Source organism: Ascaphus truei, chromosome 1 (genome assembly GCF_040206685.1).
Source record: "Ascaphus truei isolate aAscTru1 chromosome 1, aAscTru1.hap1, whole genome shotgun sequence".
Taxonomy (NCBI): domain Eukaryota; kingdom Metazoa; phylum Chordata; class Amphibia; order Anura; family Ascaphidae; genus Ascaphus; species Ascaphus truei.
Genome location: NC_134483.1, coordinates 402,912,511 through 402,940,301, shown reverse-complemented (window position 1 = coordinate 402,940,301; position 27,791 = coordinate 402,912,511). Strand labels below are relative to the sequence as shown.

The following is a 27,791-nucleotide window of genomic DNA, read 5'->3' as shown; positions in this document are numbered from 1 at the left end:
GCATCCAAGGCGAGTAGACTTCATTATTGTTCAGATGAAACTCACAGATGTGGTAAATATCTGAAAATCCATTTTTATTGTAGTTGTACTAAAATATGAACATACAAATGTAGCTTTTAGTATTGGACCCTACCACCCTTTTAATGCTTTATACATGTTTGTGCCTGTGTGTGTTAAAACTTTCATCACATTCACAATCTCTGTGTATTCGTGTGGAGGCTATTGATATTGCATTATACATTTGCAAGACATTTAGAGAATTGCAAGGAAGCACAATTCCTAAATTGTTTACAAAAAAATAGAATGTAATAATAAAATATACAAATATGGCTTCACAGACACATGTCAAGATGGAAGAATAGGTGTCTTTTGCTCATCATAAAGTGCTATAGAGATTTTTGCAAGAGGTAAAAACTGGGGCATACTGTAGTAAGTGATGACCCTTGCTTGTTAAGTTGTTATAAAGCCGGAGACTGTCAACAATTTAAACAGGAGAGACAGAATATGTGGACCATTGAGAGAAAATCCATAACCATCTGCAACTACAGGCATCACATTTTCAATCCGATCGTTTTTCTTTTGAGAATAGACAAAGTTAGCAGATCACACTTACAATGATATTTATTGATGGCACACCTTCAGTCTATCAACTTTGAAAACATGACAAAATGAATAGGTATTATCAAGTAAAACATCGAAACTGGTTAACTGTGGAAATATTCTATAGCAAATACATTTGCTATAGACTATCTTCTCATTGTTAAATGCTGGCAATTATTTACAACATTACTTAGCACATTTAAATGTTCTATACCAGAGGTTGGCAACTCCAGTCCTCAAAGGCCACCAACTCGTTAGGTTTTCAGGATATCCCTGCTTCAGCAGAGGTGGCTCAATCTTCAACTGCACCACCTGTGCTGAAGCAGAGATACCGGCAAACCTGACCTGTTGGTGGCATTTGAGGACTGAAATTGCCCACTCCCGTTCTATACAATATAAATAACAATCTAGTGAGACTATGGTAGTAAAAGGTGTATTCACTCTTACTCATAGTTAAAAATGTATGTGTCTTTTAACTAATGCAGATGAATCATTATATGTTTCAGTAAAAGTGCTAAGAATAACGAATGATACAGTATGTGTGCGCTACAACACAAATGCCCCATGTTGTTTTCCTTATCTCTATCATAACCAGTCCCATGCAGTATTAGTGCGGCCAACACACTTGGTGTAAATCAAATGCTGCCAAAGTACTATGGGCCTATTTTAAATTATGATTAATATTTAGACATTACGGTTAAAACTACTTATGGGAAAGCTCACTGAGTAATTTGGCATATGTACTCCCTCAACAAATCAAGTTGCTTTGATTTTGCCTGAGTGCATCTTGAGTAATTGAAAGAGTTTACATAGAGCAGTAGGGGTTATCTGAAATGCATACTATAATTATACGTCTCAATATTTGTATTTCCTAACATTAGTTTGTCAGCCCATCTCAGCTGGTGTAAACCTGACATCAAATGTATGAGTTTATTCCCCAAGGCCATCAACAAGGGAGTGCAAAGCTTGCCTTGTAGGAATTAGTCAAACCACAGGATACATGATATTCTTATGATTATTACTGTGCTAGATGGACTGTTTATGGCATTGGAAAGCATTGCAGGCCCCTCTTGCACTAGGGGGGTCTTATTTTGACTTCCCAAAATAATGACTCAGTTGAAAACATATTCAAATCAATATTCATACATGGACAAATATTAAAGAAAGCTTCTTATCCAAGAGGAGAGTCATTAAAACGAAGTCTGAAGATTTCTGCAAATCTTATACACTGTTAGGTCACTATTAAAAGTTATCTGCTAGAAACGTGGGAATTACAATTTCCTCTACAGACAATGTTTATAAATATGTCTGTTTTTAAAATATCATGTTTTACATGATACATATGCGCTGGATTCAGTACACTCAATTCTATAATTAGGGCTCTCATTACCTCTCTGCATCTGTTTGTTCATGTTTGTCCTTATTTCAATTTGTATGTAACTTTGTTTCTGTAATTATCAGATCTCTGTACCCTCCTTGTACCACGCCATGGAATATGTTGGCGCTTTACAAATAAACAGTAATAATTAGCCGTACAGAAACACACACAAATACAGATGAAAATAACACAATCTTCAAAAGGTTAGAATTTCAGTCCAGTTATGGTGCCATTAACAAGAAACAAAGGAAGCTATTGATCAAAGTCCACCCTACTGCAAAACTTGTCAAATACTAAAGCAAGAAAAAGCATTGTGAATATCAAAGAAAAGTATTCCAAAGAAAGAAATGTGATTCGTTTCTTTAATACATTTTGTGCTATTTTTACTCGTTTTTTAATTCAGATCCTCCCCAAAGCGTCTATTGTTTTCTGTGGTATCTTTTTTATCCAGAAGGTGATCTTGTACTTGGACTTACATGTTGAATATATAGGGATAGAACTGCACTGCAATGTTATGTATGGACTGGACAGTATGCGACTGAGAGCTTTCAGTCAATAATCTTCTGCAGGCCAACGTCAGATTCCGTAAATTTTGTATATTGACTTCATGTAATTATCTCCTGTATTTAGCTTGCCATCCACAGTGAGAAGGTTATAAGGAGGCTTGGAAGGGTGGTAGAAGGTCCCAAACCCATACAGAGTATTGAAGCTATCCCCAAAGCAGCAGAAATCAAAACACTTCTCTGGTCTCGGATAATCCTCTTCACAGTCTCACAGAACTGGAAAATAAAGTCAATATTATCAACTAAGTAAAGATATCCTGGTATTCAGATGTACATACTCATAGTAAGCTAACACCACTAGAGCCACATACTAAAGTATAATGGAGTTGCTATAAAGTGAAAGAGCTCACCCACTGAAAACATTCTGTATCATTTTTAGGATGCTCCGCAATTGAAGTTATGCGTGACAGATTTTACAGTTTAGGCCCCAAATACTTACTCTGCTCAGTATATCGACATAAACTTGAGAAAGGGGGGTATATTGCTACAGTACTTTGTTGCATGCTCATACCTACTGTAACAGAGGAAACGTGGAATGTGGTACCACCAGTACTCCGTTCTGAATTACACTATAGAACAGTACTCATTGATGGCCATTTGAAAGAGGCCCCAAACATATTATTTGAGATCAATATTTCTCTATAATGATTGGGCGGTTTCAGTTTGAAGTATTTGATCAGAATAAATAAAAGAACATTACAATCTAATTATATAAAAATATTTAACCTGAAAAACCAGGGGTTAGGCAAGCACTGCATACTCTCTGTGAAGCAACAAATTACCCCTCACTAAAAAAAAAAGCACTGAAATACCATGTAGTGGGTGTAGGCAGAATCACACTACGCACATGCTTAAAGCCTCAATCAATCCAATATCCCACTGGAATTTGTTTTCAGTCCACAATAGGAAATGGATGATCCAGTTCCATAACAGTGTAAGAAATGGAAAAATGTCTAAATAAAAAAACAATAGATAAGGTACACCATTCCCTTCGGTCCTTTTATAAACGTCACACACCCACACAGTAAAAAAAGGCAACAAGATCAATTTTTGTCCATCTTACATAGTGAATATTCAGCTAATTCTCTACTCTCTATTTATAGTCTTGACTAAATTTAGATATTGTTTTCCTGCCATTTAGGGAAAGATACCCGCTAATCAAAATTCTAAACGCCGCTGTGTCATATAAACCAATATAAAACAAATATTATCTTGGGATATTGGGAGCTTACGATAAAATGGGTATGTGAAACATAATTATTAACTGAAATATTAAAGTTATAGATAACCTGCACACCTCATCTGTCACCCTTTAGTAGCCATAGGAGCCAGCCAAACATAAATTTTTAACCCTTTCATTGCTGGAAGACAATGGATGAAGTCGCTACAACATCTTTATTTGCTCTGTACGAGATTGTATTGCGTAAATAACATCATGCTTTAGGCATTTCAATATGTAAGAGTAAACGTGTGAATTTTGTACCAAGTGGTTTGTTAAAAATGTTTGTTTTTTTTTGCTGATTCGCGAGATAATTTACAAAGCGTCTCAGGGATAAACATTTTTATGGAAAATCAGTCTTAGATGCTGCAGGAATCTGCAAAGGATCGCAACACTGGGAGATCCAGAGCCCGAAATAGGGCTGAGAGAGATTGCTTTCTTTCTATCTCTCTGTTTGAGTTTGGATCTACACTTGCAACATTTTGGGCTCAGAACCAAGGGTCAGTTTCACATACTATAAAGATGTTGCACAAAATGTGCAGCCCCACACATATAATTGTAAAATCCTGGCACAACTATTTTAATTGAAAAATGTTATGCACATTTAAGATACACTGCAGATTTCCACAGTGCGTATACAAAAAGCAGATCTCCGATAAAAATCTCTATTTTGAGAAAGCCCCAATAACATCAGGTTGCATCAATATTTGTTAAGATTTACTGGAGGGTTTCCCAGTAGATTTCAGGGACAGGGAAAGCAAAGTGAATCATAGAAGAGAGAGAGAGAAAGAAAGATAGACAAATAAATAAAGTTCTTAGTTAGGACTACATCTAATTTGTATTTAAAGAGCTTCAGGAAATGCTTTAAACTCAGTGTTGCCCATGTGCAGTAATCACTTTATTGGGGAATTACAAGGAAGTAACACCTTCAGGACCTCTAGCAGATACTGCTTAACTCAGCCTGGATTTTATGTCTCCTGTAACTACAGGAACTCTGTAACTATTAGGAAAGGTTAAAGGTTATTTACAATAAGCCTGTATTGTCACAAAGGAAGTAGCATTACCTGGTAGGCTTCACATAAGAAAGCAATAAACACAAGCAGCATTCTTCTTTGGCAAATAAAAGGCAGCTTTATAAAATGCACGATACTTTGCAGCTTTAACCGCCACTATGATGTTATGATTTGTGATTGAATTGAAGGTCTTGTAAAAATGCTAAATATATATGGAACATGAATTACATTTTTTAAAACCTGCCCAGGAGAGTTTGTAACCTTTCTTTTAGTAGCCAAGACGTGTTTTATATATATATATATATATATATATATATATATATATATATATATATATATATATATAACACACACACAAATAATTAAACCAATTAATAAGAGAAGATTAAGATCAGGCAGGGACCTAAAGAAAACCTCAAAAATACAAAATATATCCCACTAAGGCTAAAGTAAGCTATCGGGACAATAGTATTTGATCTATTTTGCATTGTTGAGGCTTTCTTTAGGTCCCCGCCTGATCTTAATCTGCGTTTTTTTTTCATCTTTATTCTTTTATTAATTGGTTTAATACATTTCTATTATATTTTTGGGGATAAATCAGAGTGCGTGATGTGGGTCTCCTTCTCCATGTGTTGCAATATATATATAAAAATATATATATTCATTCAAACAACTCTTTTAAATCAATGTAGAAAAGTTAAATAGATAAGGTACGTTTGTTCTTTTTAATGATTACATGTTAAACTGATCCCTTACTGATTTTTACTTCAGTTGGGAGAAAGATAAGAAAGTGTAATATAAAAAGAAGTAATTTGAGCAACAAAATGAGATTGAAAGGTTGAAATAGGACACAAGACTATGGGAAAGAATGGAGAGATGGGACTATCCACCGATCTTAATGTTATAGCAAGCATTTCATAATTATTGTTTTATAGTCTCTTATATGTTAACATAAATCATTCTTTATACGTTATTTACTATTGTTACATCTTCAACCCTCTTTATCTACATAAAATAACATAAGAAAATATATGATAAATTATCAAACAAATAGTTATTTTGGTTGAGACACAATATTACAATTTACCTTATCAGTCTGAAAGCTCACAGGGATGCCATATCTGCAGTAAGTCACAAAGTGCTCACAGTTGTTCCACAGCAGACTGTATGATGTGGCTCCCACCAGTTTTTCAGCCCTCTGAGCTACTTCTTCATTAGAAAGAGGTTTTGTCTTGAAGCTGCTGTCCATGTGGTTAACTGTTATGCTTCCACCATATGCAAAATCCTGCACTGAGTCCACTCTGATGCTGGCTACCTTAGCCAGGACACCCATTATCAACCTTTTGTTGGTCACCACTTTCTGGGTCGAACACGTGTCGTCTACCAGAGCTGGAAGAATATCTGGCATCAAATGGGCCACCTTGTTATTCCCCAAATAAATTCCAAAATGAATAAACAGGGTCCTTGGGACCTCTAAAAGGTCACCTCTTTTGAGGAAACACACGTCACCATGCCGTCTAGTTCTATTTTTCCTTGTAGTCAGGCTAAACATTTTTAAGTTTGCAAAAATAAATAATTTTTCAAAAAGGAAGACAATCATCCCTAAGATTAGGGTTTTCATCACGCTCACCTTTACTTTTGGAGTACGAACTTCCACAGCAATGATTTGTTTTAGGCTAATCTGTGTTTTTTGCTAGCCACATGGGGGAGAATCTCTTGACATCACAGGGTAAAGCCAATGGCAATTGGCTAAAACTAATGTGGGTGGCACATTTCACTTTCATTGTGTCAGAACTTTTATATACCGACAAAAGACTGTGTAAAAAAAAATATTTATTATAATGTGAAATTATTATTTATTTTGACCCTTTAAAAAAAAAAAAAAATGTAATCACATATTATTTTGCATATTTAATTTACAAAATGATTTGAACTATAACAAGCAGAATTGTATTGTGGCTAATACTGAGGTCACATTGAAAAGTATTAATCAGCTACTAACAACTTTTTGCTATCGTCTACTATAAATCTATTAATATATCAATTAGGAATAAATGGATTTTAAATTCTTTTCATACATTGCTATTAGCTATGCAACAGTACTGTCTCTGCCCAGTGATCCAAGAGTGGAACTACACATTTGAGTATGGCGTGCACTAGTAGAGTATGAGTGTTAACATTTCCTTATAGCAATTGTACAAAAAGGTAGTTCAACAATCAGTTGCAGTGCAAATTAGCTCTCATTTGCAAAATGGGACTTGGGGGCATGTTGGTCACAAAGCAGCTGGTTTTCATTTTCAACCCTGTTTTGCAGCTCAAAGCTGTTCCACTGTAAGACTGCTTAATGACCTGTAAGTGATCCCAAAAGCCTATAAAGCTGGGTGCAAGCCCCATTATATGCTTCTGAGTGCGTAAACCTACAATACTATAAAAAAAAGTATGCAAGTGAAAAAATGTTTGTCTGGGTAAGACTCGGGTTCCAATATTTTTTAAACTGGGCCATACCTCAAGAGCAATTGCTTTGCTGTTGGGACTTATTTCTGTATTTGGTGCACAAAGCAAGACAACCAAAATTTGGTGGGTAGGTTTTCAAAAATTCTACGTAAAAGAATAAAGATTTCACATTATTAATTATTAATTAGGATATTGATGCAGGTAAACCTTTTTCTTTCTCTTTGTCCTTCTCTCTATCTCTCTCTGTTAATCTCTCTGACCCCATTTCTCTATTTATATGTCAGTCTATGAGGGATCATTGCATAACAGTATAAAGGAGATATCTGCATTTGTCTAGAATGCATTTTCAGTTTATGTATCAGCAAATATTTAAATGAAATCTTTTTGAGAAACGGCATTACAAGTTTATTCCCTGTGCACGTGCCAGTGTGTGTGGTGACTAATAGTTTTACACCGAGAAGCTTACCCAGCACCACCACCATCATATAACAATAATACATTGTCCTATACAGTTCTGTGCAACACTATTTTACTGTAGCATTTTGCAGGCAAAATAAACCCCTGCCTTAGAAAAATTCCAATCAAATTTCAATGCCCGAGGCACCAAGGACCAATGTGACATGCTCATGAAAAACAGGTGCTGATGGGGGCATTTGAATCATGTTATTCACTCCAAAGATACAAGTAGTGCTATTAGTTGCACTATTTTATTTTCCCTCCCTTTAAAGGTGATTCATTTAAAGGTAACCCACTTCAACAAGAACTTCCCTATATGATAAAGCAGTGTTTTCAACCAGGGTTCCTGGGAACACTTGGGTTCCCCAGGCATCCCCGGAATTTTCAGGTCATTTTAAATTTATACCAAATACAGAAAGATTTACAATGCATCTGATCTCAGACACGCTGTTAGAGAGAGTTGGAGTTCCTCAGAATTTCACTTAGGGTTCCTTAACCCAAAAAAGGTTGGAAACCACTGTGATAAAGTCTTCTGCATAGGGGAGTCTTTACTCACTGTATCGTTCTGATACAATCTCTCTTGCAATTGTCCTGTTGTACAACAGTATATTATTTTGTCTCTCCCATTGTCTCTCCCATTGTACTTTGTTGCAGAATATGTTGGCGCTTTGATAATAACTTACTGCAGCTGTAACATAATGCAAAATACGACAAAACCATGGTTGTGCAGGCACAAGTAATTATGCCAGGTGCTAAAATGGTTACATTTAAAAACTGTTCATGTATATCATTCTCAGGACCTATTCTCTGCCAAACATTTATAGGATGTGCTATGATTATGCACAGAATTGGTGACTGCTGAGAAGTTGTTTTATTTAAGTTGTATAAATACAAAATAATGCACATCTATTATATACTGGTAGTTATATTTACTTAATCTGTAAAAGATTTAGCTGTGGCCTATGGGCCTCATTCTACTGAACAAACATGAAAGTATAAATACAAATAATGTTTGTATAGCATCTTTAAAAACGACACAAGTATTTTCTCTAAATATAAACCTTATACATGTATCTTATATGTTCAATCCCCTCAATGTAGGCAGGGATGCTCTGAGAGCAACAATGGCAAATATTATGGTATCAAAATATATTTGACAGTATAAATATATTTGTGTACTAGTGGTTGTTGCTTTTGCGGAAAGGAGGATCAGACTCTTGTTTCAATCCATCAACCAGAAAGACAGAAAAACAGAGCAATCCGTTAATGTGCATTTTGATAAATGCTAATCCATTATGTAAATGAATAAACCCCAGGAACAAAGCTCACAAAAGGGCAGCTCTGTCATGTCAACAAAGCTCCCCAGTCGGTAGCTAATAACATCAGTAGCCAAGCAAATTCACCACTAACCCACAGGGCTTCTACTTCCCAGACGTTCCAGAAGAAATGATAGATGGCAAGACACATTCATCTTACCTGAAAAATGACTGAGCTATTGAGATCTGGAGAAAAGGAAAACTTGATCATTTATCTCGTTGTATGTGGACAGCTTTTCCCTCAGACCCGGCCAACACACTGTCACCAAACATTTGTATGCTTCCTTTTGTTAACTTAGCAAGTGATCACAAAAGTTTACCTTCTATTGCCTTTATGATAAGGATACATCCTCTTTACCAAGATGTAGTTCAGTTCTAGTAGCCGTATTAGTCATGGAGAAATGCAGATTCTGTATTGTGTGACACCTTTTAGTGGATGTTAGATGTAATTCTAGTGTGCAGAGCTTGTGACGCAGTGCACCCGAAGAACCTAGAAGGTTTTAAAAGTGCTGTATGCTATAATTTAATCTATGAAGAAATTACTAGAAGGTATGACAATCTACATCAAATCTTTTTTCCCAATTAAAACTTTGGCCGAGATGTTAGGAGGAAGCAGACACCTTTCACGCCGTCCTGTGGCTTGGGAGATTTTTAGGACCCAATGTCCTGACTTTTCATTTGACCCCTTACTAAACTGCTACACTTGCACTATACAGATAAAATATCCTTAAGAGTAGTCTTCCTTTCAGTCTGCCTATTATAGGAAAGCAATCAAGAAAGTGAGTTGACTTAATGGTATTCTCTTGACAGAACAGCCAAGCAAATGGTAAAACGTTGTATTTCGTAAACTTGTATTATTCATGAAAGAGTTGAACGTCAATATGCTTTAGATGTCCCATATAATTCAGACCAGGTAACATTTGTTATTTTTATTAGTATATACTTTTAGATGCCAACACATTCTGCAGTGAAATACCATGGGCGACAAATTAAATAATAATATAATTTACAGAATATGTCATTAACATTAACACTTACTGAGGAAAAAAAAGGAGAGAGATCACCATGTAAAAGGATTGAGCAGAATAGTTTCAGTGTTTGTCATCATCCTACAACAGCCACTCAAAACATGCCAAATAGTGACACTGTGTGCTTATCGGGAACATGCACAGCTTGACAGTAAGAATAGTTATCAATAAGTTACCTTTTAAAGCAGCAATCCATGCCGGTTTTTTTTCCTTGACATTTTTCAACAAAGGTTTGAAGCAGGGGGTCTCTAGAGCTGAACCCCATTCATTTCAGCTCTAGGAACCCTCTGCTTCCGGAGATATTTACCTCTGTAGGGGGTGCTGGTAACCGCTCCGGCTGGGTAGCAAGGTTCACGTAAAGACCCCTTTTCAAAGCTCCTGCATCCTGCAGGCCAATAGAAAGCTGTGATGTCATCCGGTTGGGCTTCCTACTGGCTCGCGTGATGCAGGTGCTTTACACTTTGACGAGATACCGGCACCCCATTCGGAGGCCTGTATCGTGGGGAGCAGGGGGTCATCAAAGCTAAAATTAATGGGGTTCAGCTCCGGAGACACCCTGCTTCAAACATGTGGGGGGAAAAAGGCCCCATGATTTGCTCCTTTAAGGGGCAGTCCTATGTAGTAGATTTCTTTTAATTGTCACTGTTTGTACTCTCCCCAATGATTTTCTAATAACTGCTTAATTATACAGTAAACAACAAATGACAAAAATCCCCAATGTGACATAAAATACATATGAGAATACAACTATTTAAGTATGTTACCAAGTAAGGGTAATTTAATTAAAACTCCTTGGCCAAAGCGTTATAAGCCTGCAATCACGGCATGACTAGTATGCAGGTCCTAACAGTACCTGTGAATATTCTTTTACCTCTACAGTGGAGGGAGAAAGGTCTCAATAGACCTGTCCTGCACAGGTACATGGAAAACCTGCTACTTAAAAAGGGGGGAGGAGTGAGCTTAAACCCAGGGAGGAGGGGCCACCAACCTCCAAACAACTGTTACCAGTTGGCAATTAATGAACACACAATCCCTGCAAGCTCTAACCGCAGCACTCACCACATCATATCATATATATTTGTGTCAAAAGGAGTGCTACTGGGCATGGCCAAATGTATACAACAAAAGAGAAAAATACCCAATATATTTATATATATGTTTATAGCACCTTTTCCCCCACCCGATGGGAGATTTGGGTCGATACCTGTGTCTTTATGGTGCTGTGTATACCTGTTGGTAATCCAGAAAGGCTCTGAGTTGCTCCACGGGGGTATGGAGAGATATCAGGACAGGCTTTCAGGGTGCTTCATTCTCAGTTGGCAGTGCCTCCAGTCAGCGAGGATCCTGGATCCCCAGGATGGTCCATACTGAACCATCTTGTATGGCCCAGACAGTAAGCCACACTATTAGATGGTTCCATGAATCTTTATTGTCTTACAGCAGAAGTCACAGCTTCCATGATTCCCTTGAAGGTCACCTTAAGTCTTGGGGCCCATCTAGGCTTCCTCCTGAGCTCTTTCTGTATCCCCTGATGGGATACAAGGTAGAAGGTACCCACTCCACAGGGGGAGGGAAGAGACTCACTAACTTCTGGGAGAGTGCCAGTATATAACACGGGGGTTGGGCTTGTAACCTTGCCCCATAACAGGGCAGGTCTGATACTGACAGGCATCACATTAACCTCATGCGACCCAGCCATTATTCTCCCGCACGCTGACACTCTCAGGTTGTTGCTAGGCCCGCCCCATGGATACAGTAAGTTTATCCAAGGCTGTAATAGCAAACTAGGCCTTCATGAGGAATTAACCCTTCCAGTGCCTGTCCCTAGCAGGACTTATATTGTAAGGGCCCTATACACACACACACACACACACACACACATATATGTGCTAGGGTTAGAGGGATTGTGTGTTCTTTAAATGTACAGTAACTAAGTCCTCGTCACTGTGCCTTTGGAGCCACAGCCATCTATTCTTCACGTAATAAGTGCGCTTCTAATTGCAATCTAACAAAAGCTTTTCACAGTTAGGATTTTAGTCCCAATTTGTAAAGCTAACACATTTATGTGGTTTCAAAATGACAGACCTACATAGCAGCCAATAAAGAAATAAATCAACTTATCAATATTATTGGTGTCCTTAGAAAAATTAATTACCTTTAAAGTGAATGTTTTACTTATTTGTTTATTGCGAAAAATGAATGTGCCTTATTTCTACCAGTTTGTAATTCCAATCTTATCTGATGCTTGTTGCTCTACCTTTTTTATTTGTTTGGCTAATGATGACAACAAAATTAATTTAGAAACAAAGAAAATAAGTGAGAATTAAAAAAGTATATATAATTTCTATGGCCTGTTCAATATTCTGTGAACCTGTCTTATAGTGCCGGCGACGCGACCGATGACATCACTGTCGCCACAGGCGAAAGTTAAACCAAGGAGGAGGGCAGCGCTCTGTCATTGGTTTAGAGACAGTCACATGTGGCGACTGTCTCTTAAAAAAAATCAAATTTCACTGGCTTCAAAATTTTTGGTCACGCCGTCGCTCTTACTATAAGCGCATGCGACGGATTCAGTTGATTTGTTTTGGAGAGCCGTCGCGGTTGCCAAGCACTATAAGCACAGCCTTAGGCTGAGTCCATAGGGACTTCAGCCGTGGGGAGGCGCGCGGAGGCTGAGGGAAAGCTTGGACTTTCCCTGGCCTTAGTCCGTGTGCTGTCTGGGGGCGTGTCTGGGGGCAGGCCAGTGACGTCACGGAGCTGGTTCGCACTCATTGGGCGAACCATTCATGTGACTGGCCCATCGCTCCCCTCAGCCGCAAACTAAAACATTTTTAAGAGCTACGCCTCCGCAAGCCTGCGGAGCCCCTGCTAAAGCTGCTCTCATTGACGCTGCAGGGGCTCACTGGTAAGCATGAGCGCGGCTCAGCGGGTAAGCGCTGAGCATGCCCTCGGCCTTAGAGATGTCAACCTCAGAGGACTGAAATCAGTGAGATTTTGTTGGTCGGGGATGAAAAATTTCATTTTTATGCAAAAGTACTGTTTTAAGCTGTGAGAACCCATTGATCCACACACAACATCACCATACACCCTGGACTACTCAGAAGCCTTGCACTATCTACTGAATGTTGGTGGAGAACTCTAAAAACCAGCACACCAACCACTGCTCACTCAACAGGCAAACACCACACATTTACAACTTGCAAACAACTAACCAAATTTCTACTCATACTATTACTCTCTCTAGCAGGTGATGTTGAAACTAACCCAGGTCCTCCCATTTCAGCTCTGTCCCATGCCCCTGAGAATTCCACCTTTAAATTCCAAAAAGGGCTATCTGTCGCCCATATAAACATCCGGAGCCTGCTGCCCAAACTGGATGAACTAAGAGCATGGTGCCTTATGCATAAACCCAAAGCCATCGTTCTTACAGAAACATGGCTATCCTCTAAAACCCCTGATGCAAATATCGCCATTCAGGGATACTCCATTTTTAGGAGAGATAGGTCAAAGAGAGGAGGAGGGGTGTTATTTTATATTGCAGACACCTTACAATTTACACTGTTAAATTGCCCACCAAGTCCACCCCCTTTTGAAACTCTAGTTGGCAAAATATGCCTCCCCTTTTCTAAGCCCATCTTGCTTGCTGGCATCTACCGCCCCCCTAAAGCCCCTCTACAATCCCTGACTGATATCACCCAATTTCTTGGCTCCATTTCCTCTCTGAATGAGAAGAGTGAGCTGCTAGTTCTAGGGGATTTCAACTTCAATTGGCTTGACCCTAAAAACCACAAAATCCAGATACAACTCAAGTCACTTAACCTATCACAACTCATTTCCCAACCCACACGGATAAACCTGAAATCTCATAACCATTCCTTGCTATACTGGATTCTCTCCTCAAACCCCAGCAGAATCCAATCCTCTGGTATCCTTCCTGATATTTTCAGTGACCATGCAATAGTGTACTGTGTAAGGAAAATTAAACCGCCCCATTCAAGCCCTAAAGTTCTCCTCACTAGAACATTTAAAAACTTTAACCCACAACAGTTTCTGGATGACCTTACCAACTGCCCATGGCACAGAATCGATTTAATTACCGACCCTGACTCTGCGCTCGACTATTTCCAATCCGAGTTCTTAAAACTCTGCGATACCCATGCTCCACTACGCAAAATAAGGGTACGGGGGGCCCACCTTCCATGGGTTACACCTGACCTTATAGCACTCTACCAGTTCAGGGATGCCTTGTGGAAAAGCTACATAGTAACTGGCACTACCAAGGATCTCAATCACTACAGATGCCTGCGGAACGTGTGCACAAGGCAAACAAGGTATGCAAAAGCACAATATTACTCTGACAATCTCCACCAAAATACATCAAACCCAGCTAACTTCTGGAAGGTTATCAACAATATATTCCAGCCTCCTAACCATCAACAACCAAGTAATATCACTAAGGGGGATATTACTCTGACAAACCCCACTGACATTGCAAATGCATTCAATGATTACTTTGTGGGGTGTGCCACTAACTTATTAGCGAAACGCAGCACAAACCCCAAACCTGAATCTCATCCTGGGAGTACCCCTATAGTCCCACCCCCTCCCAACACTGCCCACAATTTTCAATTTAGCCCAGTATCTGAAGAGGAGATTACACAAGCGCTCCTCAAACTAAAACTAAGCAGCCAATGTGGACCCGACTTACTACAATCTAGGTTCCTACGACTTGGTGCCCCAGCCATTGCAAAACCAATTGCGTCCATAGTCAACTCTATCCTGTCTGCAGGCCATATCCCTAAGACCTGGAAACTGCCAGAGTTGTCCCAATCTTCAAAAGTGGGGACAAAAACACTGTCTCAAACTACAGGCCAATCTCACTTCTCCCAATTCTATCCAAAGTTATGGAAAAATGTGTCCACTCCCAATTAAGCGATTTCTACACCAAGACAAATTTCCCTAGCCAATTCCAGTCTGGGTTTCGTCCCAAACACTCCACCGTAACTACCCTGCTAAAAGTTTGCAATGAAATCCAGTGCGGAATGGAACGGGGACAACTCACTGGTGCAGTATTCCTAGATTTTGCAAAGGCTTTTGACACAGTTGATCATGTTATCCTGCTTAACAAACTCCAGAGCTCTGGAATAGGGAAACATGCTTTAAACTGGTTTCAGTCCTACCTATCAGGAAGATCCCAACATGTGTCCATCTCAGGCTCTAACTCCAACCCCCTGGATATCACCTGTGGTGTCCCGCAAGGCTCTGTTCTGGGGCCCCTACTCTTCTCAGTGTTCATTAATGATCTTCCCACAGCTTGTAAGGAAGCCTCAATACACATGTATGCAGATGACACAATCCTGTATGCACACAGCCATAGCCTCTCTGACCTTCAACACATACTTCAGTCTGACTTTCTGAGACTCGAAAACTGGATTTCCCAAAACAAACTGTTTTTAAACACTGACAAGACTGTAACAATGGTATTTGGGACCAAGACTAAATTTGTAAAGCTTCCAGTGACTGAGCTCCTGATTAGAACCAACGCTAAAACCACCCTAACACCTGTCACTAGTTTTAAATACCTGGGCTTATGGTTTGACTCCCACTTAACATTCGGGATGCACATTGATACACTGACAACCAAGACCTATGCCAAACTAGGGGTACTTTACAGGAACAAATCCTCCCTAAGTCTCCTGGTCAGAAAGCGTATTGCACAGCAGATGCTAATGCCAATTATTGACTATGGAGACATAGTATATGGCTCGGCTCCTCAAACCCACCTTAGCAAACTTGACACCCTCTACAATTCAATTTGTCGTTTTGTTCTCCAATGCAACTACAACACACATCACTGCGAAATGCTCAAAGAACTAGATTGGTCATCACTAGAGTCTAGGCGCAAAGTTCACCTTTCCTGTCTCACCCTCAAATACTTTCTGGGCAAGCTACCCAGCTACCTGAACAAGCTCCTCACCCCTACCACATGCAGTACCTATCACCTGAGATCAGACTCCAAAAGACTATTCATGGTCCCAAGACTCAACAAAGTATCCGGACGTTCCTCCTTCTCCTTCCGTGCACCCCAAAACTTGAACAACCTACCAGAGACTCTCATATCCACCACCAGCTTAAGTTCTTTCAAATCTAAGGCTGTCTCACACTTGAATCTGGTCTGTAACTGTTTCATACGCTCATAATATATATTTTCTTTAACTGTGCATGCAATGTCTTGTATATAATGTATACCTTGTTCATGTATGTAACTGTATTTGTAACCATGTATTATTTTGTTTTACTCTGTGCCCAGGACATACTTGAAAACGAGAGGTAACTCTCAATGTATTACTTCCTGGTAAAATATTTTTATAAATAAAATAAAAAAAAAATTGAAGTAGATGAGGCTTGTGCTAAAAATCAGCAAGACTGACTCTAAATCAGTGAGATTTTCCAGAAATCAGTGAGAACTGACAGGTCAGCCTGTTCTCTTTGTCAGGGAAGCTTGAAGCCGCAATCATTAATTCATTAACTGACGAGAAGAAGGCCTATGACTCACAAACATTATTAACAGAGACCGACAGATGGTGACACGTTTTCTAAAAAGCATTTGAATATCATGGAAACATTAAATGTATCAAAAATAATTGACATATTTTTACTTCTTATTTACTTAGAAATGCATCAATCACCTATATTTAAGCTGATAAACATGCCATAGCCCTTAGTTAACTTTTCTGTCTTTAAAGTAATTATATTGGATGCCTTCATATCACAACAGAACAATAGTTACAAAAAACAATCTCAGCCTGTGAATACATTATTATTACATTAGCTAATATTTTGCTTGAGCTGAATCCATTTAGGGATTGGAGCTGTCACTTACAGACATACATACACCGATAGTTTGATGTGTTAAAGTGTGAAGATTAAAGAGGCCCAAAAAAAGGTGTGTCCGAACTCTGAGGACATACTGTATTTGTATGCACTGACATTGTGTAGTTGATCTAATTAGGACTTTGAATGGCAGCAAAGAGGGCGTTTAAGCATAGGAATGTATATCAGAAGTATGTTACATGACAGTTCTTCAGCACTGAGATTTTGGGAGGGTGTGGACCTCTTACAGGGCCTGTCAAGTTTGGGGGTGACATGGTCAGGCAACCAATCATATGGAATCATCTTTGCATTGATATCTACTCAAGGGTTTATATTAGGTTTTATTTGTGTCTGTTCAAGGGCTTACAGCCTATTAGCCAGCTATTGCTGACGGGGCTGCAAGTCACTCATATAGATAGGGGTTGTTAGGTGTGTTGGCCTGGGGATGGTGTGGGTGAGTAATGGGTGTTGGAGCCCTAGGGACGGTGGTTAGGCCCCCCGGAGTTAGAAGTGGGAGTTGACCCTCGGTTTATAATATGACTTAGTAAGGCGATGCCAGGCAATGCCAAGCACTGCCTTACTAGCCTCTTTGGTATGAGAAAGGGTAAGTAGAGTAGTTGTAGGATCTTTGTGCAGTCTTTTAACCCCTTTAAATCCTGAAGACCATCCTTTGCTATACATTGAAAGCCCATCAGGTATTAGAGGGCTCAAAATACTTTTCTGCCATGGGTACGGTTGCCAGGTGTCCAGTATTGAACCAGACTGTCCTGTATTTGGACACGCCGTCCAGTAAAAAATTAGAGGTAATAATGGACATGTATGTGTCTGGTATTACCTCTTTGGACATAGTAACCTGACCGGCTTGGGAGAGAGGAGGGCTGTTGCTAGGGGGCTGGGCAGCCTCCTCCATCCTGATTGGCTGTATTATCCAGCAGCAGCCAATCAGGATGAGGTGTTAGGAGAGGACAAAGGAGAGGACAAAACAGCATGGAACAGAGAGAGGTGTGTGTGTCGTGCGCGTGTCGAGCGCAACGCACCTTTAACCATTGTGTTCAGTATTTTTGGAGAAGCCACCTGGAAACCCTAGCCATGGGATAATCCCGCAGGATTTTAACATGGCGGGTGTACCGGCACCCCATAACGGGGCCTGTAACTCGGGAAGTAGGGGGTCCCCAGACCTGAAATCAATGTGGTTCAGCTCAGGAGACCCCCTGCTATAAAACTCTAATTTTAGAATTTTAATAAAACCCCCACGATCGCCTGTGAGAGGTGCGCAGGTAGAGTGACTGATTCAGACTCTCTTACTGTGCGTCTATTACACAAAGGCAGACGCCGGTATGATTCACACAGCAGGGGTCCCTGCTTTGGGCATCTATTGCGTCGCGGTCATTTCAACAAAAATAATGCGCCAAAACCGGGGAGAATTAGGGGATTATATCGACTTCCAATTCGAGATCCGTTCGAATAACGGCTGCCCCATCAGTATGGAGGAAAAAACTATGTTTCTTACTGATAATTCTATTTCTTCTAGTCCCTCTGTGTCAGTTCAAACAATTAGGAAATTAAGCTCTGCCCAGCTGGAGAAGGACAACATTTCAAATGAATCAGGTTCCATCAGCCCGTGTAAGGATTCCTTCTTTCCTCCTATGACTCCCTTCTTTTCTCCTCTAACCAGCTATTCCTTCAGGACCAAGTAATGGAAGGACAAAGGAAACAGAATAAAACAAACAAAACATGCACATATTTTTCAGTTCGATAAACATTCCTAATTAGGACCCTATCCAATAAACTGGTCAGAAACTATAAATTCATTAGTTTAAAACAATCTCCAGTGTCAATAAAGAAAGACCAAAATCTCCAAAACCAAGTAAACACCAATGAACCAAAGAAACCTAAGCCAAACACCTGAGCAATTATAAAAGAATACCCACAACAGGGATGTGTGCAACTACTGAATGATATGAGGGTAAAACATGACATTGCAAATGCTGGATTGCCCACTGACCTATGTGTCCGATGGCAATTCCCCCGCAATCTACAAACTGAAAAGAATGGGTAACAGGAAAACATATACAGAACGATGACAGAAGACTTCCTAGATAAAACTGGAGGACCTGGCTTAGTGATATTTGCAACTGGCTTGAACCTGCAGCACGCATCTTACATGTGCCAAGCTTTGGGAGGTTCAGTAATGTAAGGAAATATAAAATACCACTACATTGGCCAATAGACTTTGATCATGTTTCTTCAAGGCAGAATGAGTCAGAAGCCATGTGCTCAAAGTTTCCTTACTCACACCATGACTAATAGTACTGTATAATGTTATCAGTAACCAATTCAAAGGAATTCATTATTCTGTATTTTTCTGAAGGTAAATCTATTCTTCATTATGATTCATATCCAAAGATAGGATGACAGCATACGTCTAGGACCACCTCTGGCCCAAGTCTTGAGTAGCGAACAAATTGAAACGGGAGAAAAATTACAGCAATTGGTTGTCAAAAGAACCACTACTAGTGACAAACAGCCCTTAATAATATTGGTAACTGAGACTACCTTCATGTACCATATTGAAAGGAAATATCTCAATTAACCAGCAATTCACCCAGCATGAGAGCACCTTTGAAAATGAACTTTATGAAAATGATGTATTTGCCCAAGCCTGAAGACACCAGGAGCTAAAGTCAAGATTTGTATACACAAACATCCCATCTCTTTGTGTTCTGTGTACACATAAACATGTAAGCTATACATACAACCATTAGGTGCTGGAGCTTTAATGAATAACTTATTTTCAGCATTAGACACAGATTTGTGAAGTTTCAGACATTATCTCTATAAACTTCACAAGTAAGACCCCCAGAACCAAACATTATCCATGAAAATTTCAAAAGTATGATAATTTTCCTGTCCAAAATGTAAAAACGCAACTATTAAAAATTATTCTAACTGTGAAATCACCCAGCAGGTCAATGTTAACTATTTTAGGAGCACTTACAGGTGGTGTGGGCTGCTTGTGTCATCCACTCAGCATGCTACTAGGAGTCTCCAAACTATCTATTGCAACAGGATTTTGAAGCAATGCGCTACTCTTCCAAAACAGACAAACACCTTGTACCGGGAACTGCTGAACAGGAACTGCACAGGTTATGACAAGTCCCTACAGAAAACAATGTTGTGTCACACAACCAACCATTATAAGAATGTCAATGCCCAAAGAGGAACAGAACACCAGAATACCAATGGGTGAGGCAAGTTCCAAGTAGTGTCAGAAAATACAATCAATTAAATCATTCCTGATGAATGTGGAGGACTTGGGGATTAAAAACCATACTCGGCATGGAGGGGTGAGGGAGGGTACAAAGCCCAAATGTCTATATGATGAACCCCAGTTTGACTAGGAGAAAAGAAGAAAATCTTCTAGGTGGTCCTTGGACAGATAGACATTAGAAATGCAGACCAAGCAATATCCTACATTTTTTTTTTTTTACATTAATCAGTTCTGTACATGAGAAAATATTTGTAGCATTTTTTTTTAACAACTATGAAATTCAATTTTTAATGTATTAGAATGTTTCAAGCATTTTTTGTTTCTATAGCAACCATTTACAAAGTCACATCCTCTTCTTCTGAAACAGGCTCTGACACGCCCCTTTTTGAGCCCTGCTCTCTCTCTAGCAGTGCACCAATTGTATAGTGACTGGTCACATGATCTTCCCCACAGAACTTTGCATCTTTGGTCCTGTTCTGCTGCACTGACAGTCACTTAGTGAACCCGAGCTGAATTTTCGCTGATCGATCATAGGAGAACTGATCGATCAGCAGCTTAGCTAATTAAAGATAATTATGTAAATTGTATTGATGCACATATTAAAGGGGATATTTTGAATTTATTTTTAAATGGCAGCTTGGACTGCTGCATTAAAGAACGTTAAACCTTCTCCAGGACAACTCCTAATAGGATATAGACACAAGATCTGGTTTACTAGTGTGATAAAAATGGGGACACTTTGAGTACAGATAGGGGAATTTATTATTGTGCCATTGAATTTGCCCCTGGTTCTCACCCCATATTTCTTTTGTGTATCTTAGTTATTGTCCAATGATAAATATAAGAGCAAACCATTATAACTTTCTTGGTTGTTCCAGTACCATACTTACCAAAATTGTGGATCATTGAAGCCAGCAGCTGAAAGTTCCATGCAAAATATACTCCATAGTCCTACCCTGCTTCTCATCACTTGCTAAGGGACCCTTCACCTTTCTGAACTCAAGTTACCATATCTCTTCTATGAGGTGCATTCCCATAAAAAGGTGTATTACCAATGTGAGAGAAAAATGGAAAAAAAAGCAGAGCACTACATCCAAGTTGAAAAAAATGGATTACAGAGAAAACGTTCCCAAAGTGAAAAAGTTGTTTATTGGATCAAAAAAACAGACATATAGGCCATAAAGCCCTTTATCAAGGTGAGTAAACAAGCACTTACCGGAGTGTTTAAATACTGAATCGGCGCCGCTTCCATCAATCCCCTCCATTTTCTGGTGCATCAAATGACGCTGGATCTATGACGTCAGCGCACGAGAGTCGGTATTCAAAATAACAAAAGCTTTATTGACATGGGGTATGAACAAAATGAACACTCCAGTAGTGATAAACTGACAAATGAATAAAAACAACAAAAAACTTAAAACATTGCCTGTAAATGCATTTTTATTGCATTCATGCATATTAATGGGTATCAGCCCTGGAGACTCCCAGCATGAATCTGATGCAGTCCTCTCACTGCCTCTCAGCAGCCTCATGGCAACTTTTTCCTGGCGTGAGGATTTTGTGAGAAACTCGCCATTCTAGAGCCGGGATTAGCCTTGATAAACAAATCGAGGCTACTAGAATTGCACGAGTTTCAGAACCTGCTGATAAGTGGCTTATCACCGCTCACCCGGCGATCTTTTTTTGACAGCTGAAAAAAATGGCGATTCATGCCTTTATCGCCCACTTAACGATGCCTTTTCAGCTAAAATGCCTCAATAAGTGGTTTATCGAGGGTTATAGAATAAGACTCTGATAACTCCAAATTTATACACAAAATTAAAAGATAGCATCACTCTAAACAGCAGGAAAATTCTGTCACGCCAATATATATCCAGAAACTAAAGAGCCTCAATACCCTGCTTTACACAGGGCTTGCAATATATCAGTGTTTCATCCTCAGCTAATTGACATTGAAATCAAACCACAGTAACCATGAGCTTAGAGCTTGTCAGTCCAATTTCTGACTGTTTTCTATTTGCATGTACAGTATTTATAGAGTGGCCTCGGTTATAAATCAACTGGGTGAGAAGATGGGAAGGAAAGGCAGCTCTGCTTTAGCAAAACATTCCTACAGGTGGAAAATTCTGGTTACGCTGCACCAGACTTAGTGCCGGTGCTTTCTTTGTCTCGTTCTACAGACTACAGACTCAATCCCAGACCTTCTTAAACCTTTTTAGGAAACACAGCCGGGGTATCCCTCATCAGGAGTTATAGTATAATACTATGCTTCTGTCTGCAGTTCAAAACTGACCACACCTTTGTCAGGAGTTCAATCACTAACTATACCGTTTTGCTTCTTGTTTGTTGTAATTATTCTCTCTGTGATCAATAACTTACATTCTTTCTTAACAGGGAGTTCACATAAAGCTAATTCTTTGAAATCTGAAGCACCACCAAAGATCCTCCATCCTCAGACATGGGAGACTCTGCTTACTGACCTGGCACTAGTATACTGTGACTTTGGCAAGCTCACTTACTAATATTTTTATATGTCAAAGAGGGACTGAGGCATTGGCGTAACCATCGCCCGGGATGCCCCAGCTAGTGGGTGCCAGAAGGGAGTTGGGACCCTCCCTTCGAACTCTTGATGACTCTCTCTTCCCCCTCTAAGCAGTTACAGAGGCGCCGCACTCTTCCCCACAGCAATGAAACCGATTACCCGGCAGAGAGTGGGGCCACAGTAGCCTTCCTCCATAGCGTTGCGGAGTCATGCGATGCTGCGTCGTCATGGCGACACGACATCACATGGTAAGAACGTGCCAACACGTGATGCAGTCATTACGTCGCCCGGTGCCCCCTTAAGGCGTAATTACGCCACTGGACTAAGGTGCCATGAATTACACAATCTGAACCTACTGTGTAAATGGCTTGGGCTACACAGTTTTAGAGGGTTTTTTTTGTTTCTCTTTTGATCCTTTACATCTGGTGTGGAATATTGCCTCCCCCATACCGTCTGCATCATTGCCCGTCATTGCACTTTGAATGGTTTCAAAACTTTAACCCAAAATGTATGAAGGCAAAAGCTGTGCAATTCTGGGGCAAAGAAATGCCCCACATGAATCAAAGAAAAATTCCACAGGAAAATGATTAGGGTGCACTTCACCTGTGCAACACCTCCAAGTTCTTAGACCACTTATACCTACACTAAACATTTTTGTATGATTGAGTTTCATTTTGTGCGCCCTTTTGTAGGTATTTGGCTATATTTAGAAGTGAAATTTTTACAGGAATGTTTTCTTGACTAATACGGTATAATCCTCTTGCTTTCGTTTGAAGAAAAAAAAAAGGGAGAAGATTTCACTTTGCACACAATATTCTGCCACTACAAAGGTGCAGTTCTCCCCGTTTCTCTGTATACAGACCTACATGACACATATATAACAGTATATATTGTATTATCCTTCCTCTCACTCCACTCCATTGGCCGGAGTGTGATGGTACGAGGCTGTATGGATTACCACGACTTTATAATCAACACACAGATTATCTTTCTTTTTCAAGAAGAGCATATTTATTGTAGAAATCAACTGTTTATATTTGATAAATGTTAAATAAATCTAAACTAAAGTTCACAGAGAATTGCATAATTACATTTCTTCTTAATCTGGCAAAGGATCACTACATTTTTCTGCAGTGACCACCTTTCCCTAATCTTCAACTCTAGGCACCAGAAGTTGATCCCCCAATGTTAGCATTCTGTGCTTCTCTACAACCTACAGTATGATTACAGGTTGTATTGTATTTGTAAGGCTAGTTATCACGATTGTGAGTGAAAACATTCTAATAAGCTAATGTTTCTGTTAATCGGACCCCTTACTGATTTAAATTTGCTCTACTACACAAGTACTACAAGCACCCACAAGTGAACAGGCAAGAGAAGGAATCTGAGACGTTGAGTCGGAGATGGTGAAACACTTTAGGGTCTGGTAGAGAGAAATAAATCAGACAGATAAGAGGTAACTTGAGAGACAAAAGGGAGATTGTGATGGTGAAGAGAGTAAAAGAGGATGGGGAAGATGGGTAATAATATATACAATGGGCTACTTTTGTAGAAAGCTTTTCACAATCTTTATTTTATAATCCCTTACATATTCAAATAAATCGTTATATATATTTAAATTAAAAATACTGTACAGCTCCTTAGAGGGAGATTGTTTTTTAAAGCCACAACCTTAAGGGAAAGCTACAAATGTAGAGTTTGCTTTCTAAATAAATATTCTATTGCTACAGTACATTTTGTAACCTCTATATCTACATAATATAAAATAAGATGCCATATATATGATAAATTATCAAGCAAATAGTTAGTTTACAGTAGCTTTGAGACACAATTTACAATTTACCTTATCAGTCTGAAAGCTCACAGGGATGCCATATCTGCAGTAAGTCACAAAGTGCTCACAGTTATTCCACAGCAGACTGTATGATGTGGATCCCACCAGTTTTTCAGCCCTTTGGGCGACTTCTTCAAGAGGAAGGGGTGGATTCCTAATATTGCGGTCCATGTGGTTAAGTATTATGCTTCCACCATATGCAAAATCTTGCACTGTGTCCACTCGGATGCTGGCTACCTTAGCCAGGACACCCATAATCAACCTTTTGTTGGACACCACTTTCTTAATGCGAGACTTGTCAGCAGAAAAAGCTGTAAGAATATCTGGAATCAAATGAGCCACCTTGTTATCTCCTAAATAAATGCCAAAATGAACAAAGAGAGTCCTTGGAACTTCCAAAAGATCACCTCTTTCGAAGAGAGACAACTCATAACGGTTACCATTTTTGTCTGTTACTGATGCACAAGTGGATTTAAAGTTGAGAAAGATAAACATCTTGTCCAGAAGGAAAGACAATAATTCCAACATGGGGTTCTTCATCTTCTGCTATTTGGTGCTGAATTTGTTGTAGCTTTAATGTCTGGATTTTATTTTAGCATGTGGGTTGGTACCTGTGTTTTAAACAGCTAAATAGGATTGGTTAAAATGTAGGCGGTTCTCATGAACAATTGTGAGTTCTACTAAGTACACCTAATGAGGAATAAACGTACGCCCTTCTGAAACACTATTAACATACCATTAACCCTTCTACATTTAAGCAACCTTTAACAAATGGATATTCTTTTCAACAATCAGCTTATGTTCTATGCTACCAAAGCAATTAAAGAGTTTGGGATAAAGCACAGCAAACAGCAGAAACATTTCGTACAATACATCCTTTTCTTTAAAGCCTACTGTACATTAATCAGGCTCCCTCATTATAATGCATTTGCTTTGATTTATTAATATGCTGTTTGAGGCAAAACAATATTGTAATAATAATCACTGCCGTATAATCACGCTTTTTACTTTCCAAGGTTAAAACTGATATTATAAGCAGAATTTGCAAGCCTTAGTTTTCTTTAATACTGTTACTGAATGAGAGGAACATTTGTAACATATAAGATGTAAACTGGAACTTGCATTTTTTTTGTATTGTTGCCTTAAATCCACACAAAAAAAGGCAACCATTTCTGATTGCTTACTGACAGCGTGGCTAATTCCACCAGTTCTATGCCTGGTCCCTATTTAAAGTTTACTCATCATCCCAATCCAGCAAAACATTTGAAACGGTGCTGGGAGCAGTACAAATAGTACAGCTGGAGTAGTTAAGTAGTATGGGTTTGGCAAAGCTTATTTTATGATTAGTAAAATATTTTGATCCAGAAGTGCATCAAAATATACCCCCATAAAAAAAGTAAAAATTTGAGCGTCATACGTTAAAAGAGCAAAAGAAAAAATTCACAAAGTTCACATTTAAAAAACTGTCACCAAACCTCAAATAGGGCCTACTGTACTCTAATAAAAGTCCAACTTCTTCATGAATACTCTTACTCCAGAGCACTGCCTATTCAGCAAAAATATTAACATTGTAACCAGATACCGCTTCTGTAGTACTCCTGATCGATTCCTCTCCCATGAAGCCCATAACTCCTTTCTCTTCCTGGTACTTGACAAATATACTCTTGTAATAACTAAATATATGGCTGTAAAATCATGTATGCTTTGCAGTGTAACATCTTGTACTTTGGTTGAACCAATAAAGATTATGTTAAGTGTCATGTGTTATTATGGCTTTTAGATAATTGGATTCTGAGATAACATGATATTCATTGCAAACCCACAAACAATTAACCCTAGTGCTGCCAAAAGTTGGAATAAGACACAATTTAGCTGGGGAGCCCACTGCATTGCACAGGAGAACAAATGGAGGGACTCCTTGGAACTATAATTTTCATCTACGAATCTGCCATAATGGAAGTACAGGGCACATCAAGTGTGTGTTTTCTAAATCCACTTACAGTGCCTTTGCTGATATACATCACCTGTGCCATCTTCCAAACACATAAGCCCCACCTGCTAAATAAAGTACACCGATTTCAGAAAACACAGGCATCCAATATGTGCTATTTCAAACTTTTTCTCATTTCAAACACTGTCTCACAGCCCCTGGAACCAGTTCACTTGATGCACATTAGAAAAAAGATTATAATTCTGTACATCAGAGCTTTCCTGCCTCTCCACTTTGCGAAACAGGTATTACACGTATTATTTTATTACTCATACATGTCTATTCTTTCCCAAATGCTTGCCACATACACATTCAGCTGCTAAATATGCTATATCATGGGAGAGGCCAGGATCAAGGATTCAACTACTGTAAAATTATGGTCATTTATATGCTAATAAACCTTAAAGAGAATGCAGAGACAAAGAAAAGTCAGCAGACAGGTTGAAGTTGTGTGTGAATGTCTTAGGGGTATACCCTGTATATGCATTTATGAATCACTTTGTAAGCTTTCACTCATGTCTGGGTAGCAGTCCGCATTGGGAGAAAAGCTCTAAAGAATATAATCATTAATATTGTCGGTTAAAAAAAAAAAAAAAAAAAAAAGGAGTGAAACTTTGCAGTGACAGATCACAATAATACAACATTTTTATGAACTGCTGTTTTTAATAATACCAACTTTATAGTACTTCTCTCCTGATGGTACTCAAAGCACTTTACAATTACAATATTGAGCACAGTACGTATCACTGTACATATTTCCTAGTACCAAACCTTTTGCAAAGTGACTTACTGTATGTATCGCACTGTCATGCCTTGTACTTTGGTTAAAACAAAAGCGATCAGGTGACATGATGCATTTCAATTTTATCATCATCAGATAATTGGAATCTGAGATAACAAATGGTATTATAGCTCAATAGAAACATATACAAATTAAGAAAGATAAGTGGCAAGATTGAAGCACATTATAATTAGCAGAATCAAAGTATTACTTTGGACTGAGGACTACTGCACATAGTCGGCATGTATTCAGTTGGTCTATAGAGAGATCATTTTAATTTGCTGTAACACAAGTAATGAACTCAATTATATATTGATAGAACAGGGTGTATCTCAAAAGTAAGTAATTAAGTGTGTATATATATTGTGGCAAACGGTTCCCTTTGTGTAGCGCTGCCGTTTGCCAAGGCTCTTTGTGACACAGTCTTCTAGGGTTTAATTTGTAGAAAAGGAGGACAAACACGTGTATACACA

General features: G+C 39.0%; 2 protein-coding genes across 3 annotated transcripts in view; both read right to left on the bottom strand.

Annotated features, from left to right (window-relative positions):
- LOC142502090 (lecithin retinol acyltransferase-like) overlaps positions 1 to 6,403 on the bottom strand; it is a 52,805-nt gene extending 46,402 nt beyond the window's left edge. The window contains exons 1-2 of one of the 2 annotated variants that reach the window (XM_075612931.1): positions 5,861 to 6,403; positions 54 to 2,757 (exon numbers count right to left, since the gene is read on the bottom strand). In XM_075612931.1, the coding sequence (XP_075469046.1) occupies positions 2,605 to 2,757; positions 5,861 to 6,394 (687 nt within the window). In that variant the 5' untranslated portion in view covers positions 6,395 to 6,403 and the 3' untranslated portion in view covers positions 54 to 2,604. Of the gene's footprint in view, positions 1 to 53; positions 2,758 to 5,860 lie in introns of those variants that run through there. The other variant, XM_075612921.1, reaches the window with a different exon arrangement.
- LOC142502098 (lecithin retinol acyltransferase-like) lies at positions 2,640 to 25,376 on the bottom strand. Its single transcript, XM_075612940.1, has 3 exons — positions 24,557 to 25,376; positions 6,404 to 6,588; positions 2,640 to 2,757 (listed from the first exon to the last, which is right to left on the bottom strand). The coding sequence occupies exons 1-2, from the start codon at positions 25,085 to 25,087 to the stop codon at positions 6,571 to 6,573; spliced, it is 549 nt and encodes a 182-aa protein (XP_075469055.1). The 5' UTR covers positions 25,088 to 25,376; the 3' UTR covers positions 2,640 to 2,757; positions 6,404 to 6,570.
- Positions 25,377 to 27,791: the final 2,415 nt, after the last annotated feature.

What these genes read in the sequence shown, in the direction of transcription:
- LOC142502098 (XM_075612940.1), bottom strand. Translation starts at nt 25,087, where the DNA reads ATGAAGAACCCCATGTTGGAATTATTGTCTTTCCTTCTGGACAAGATG.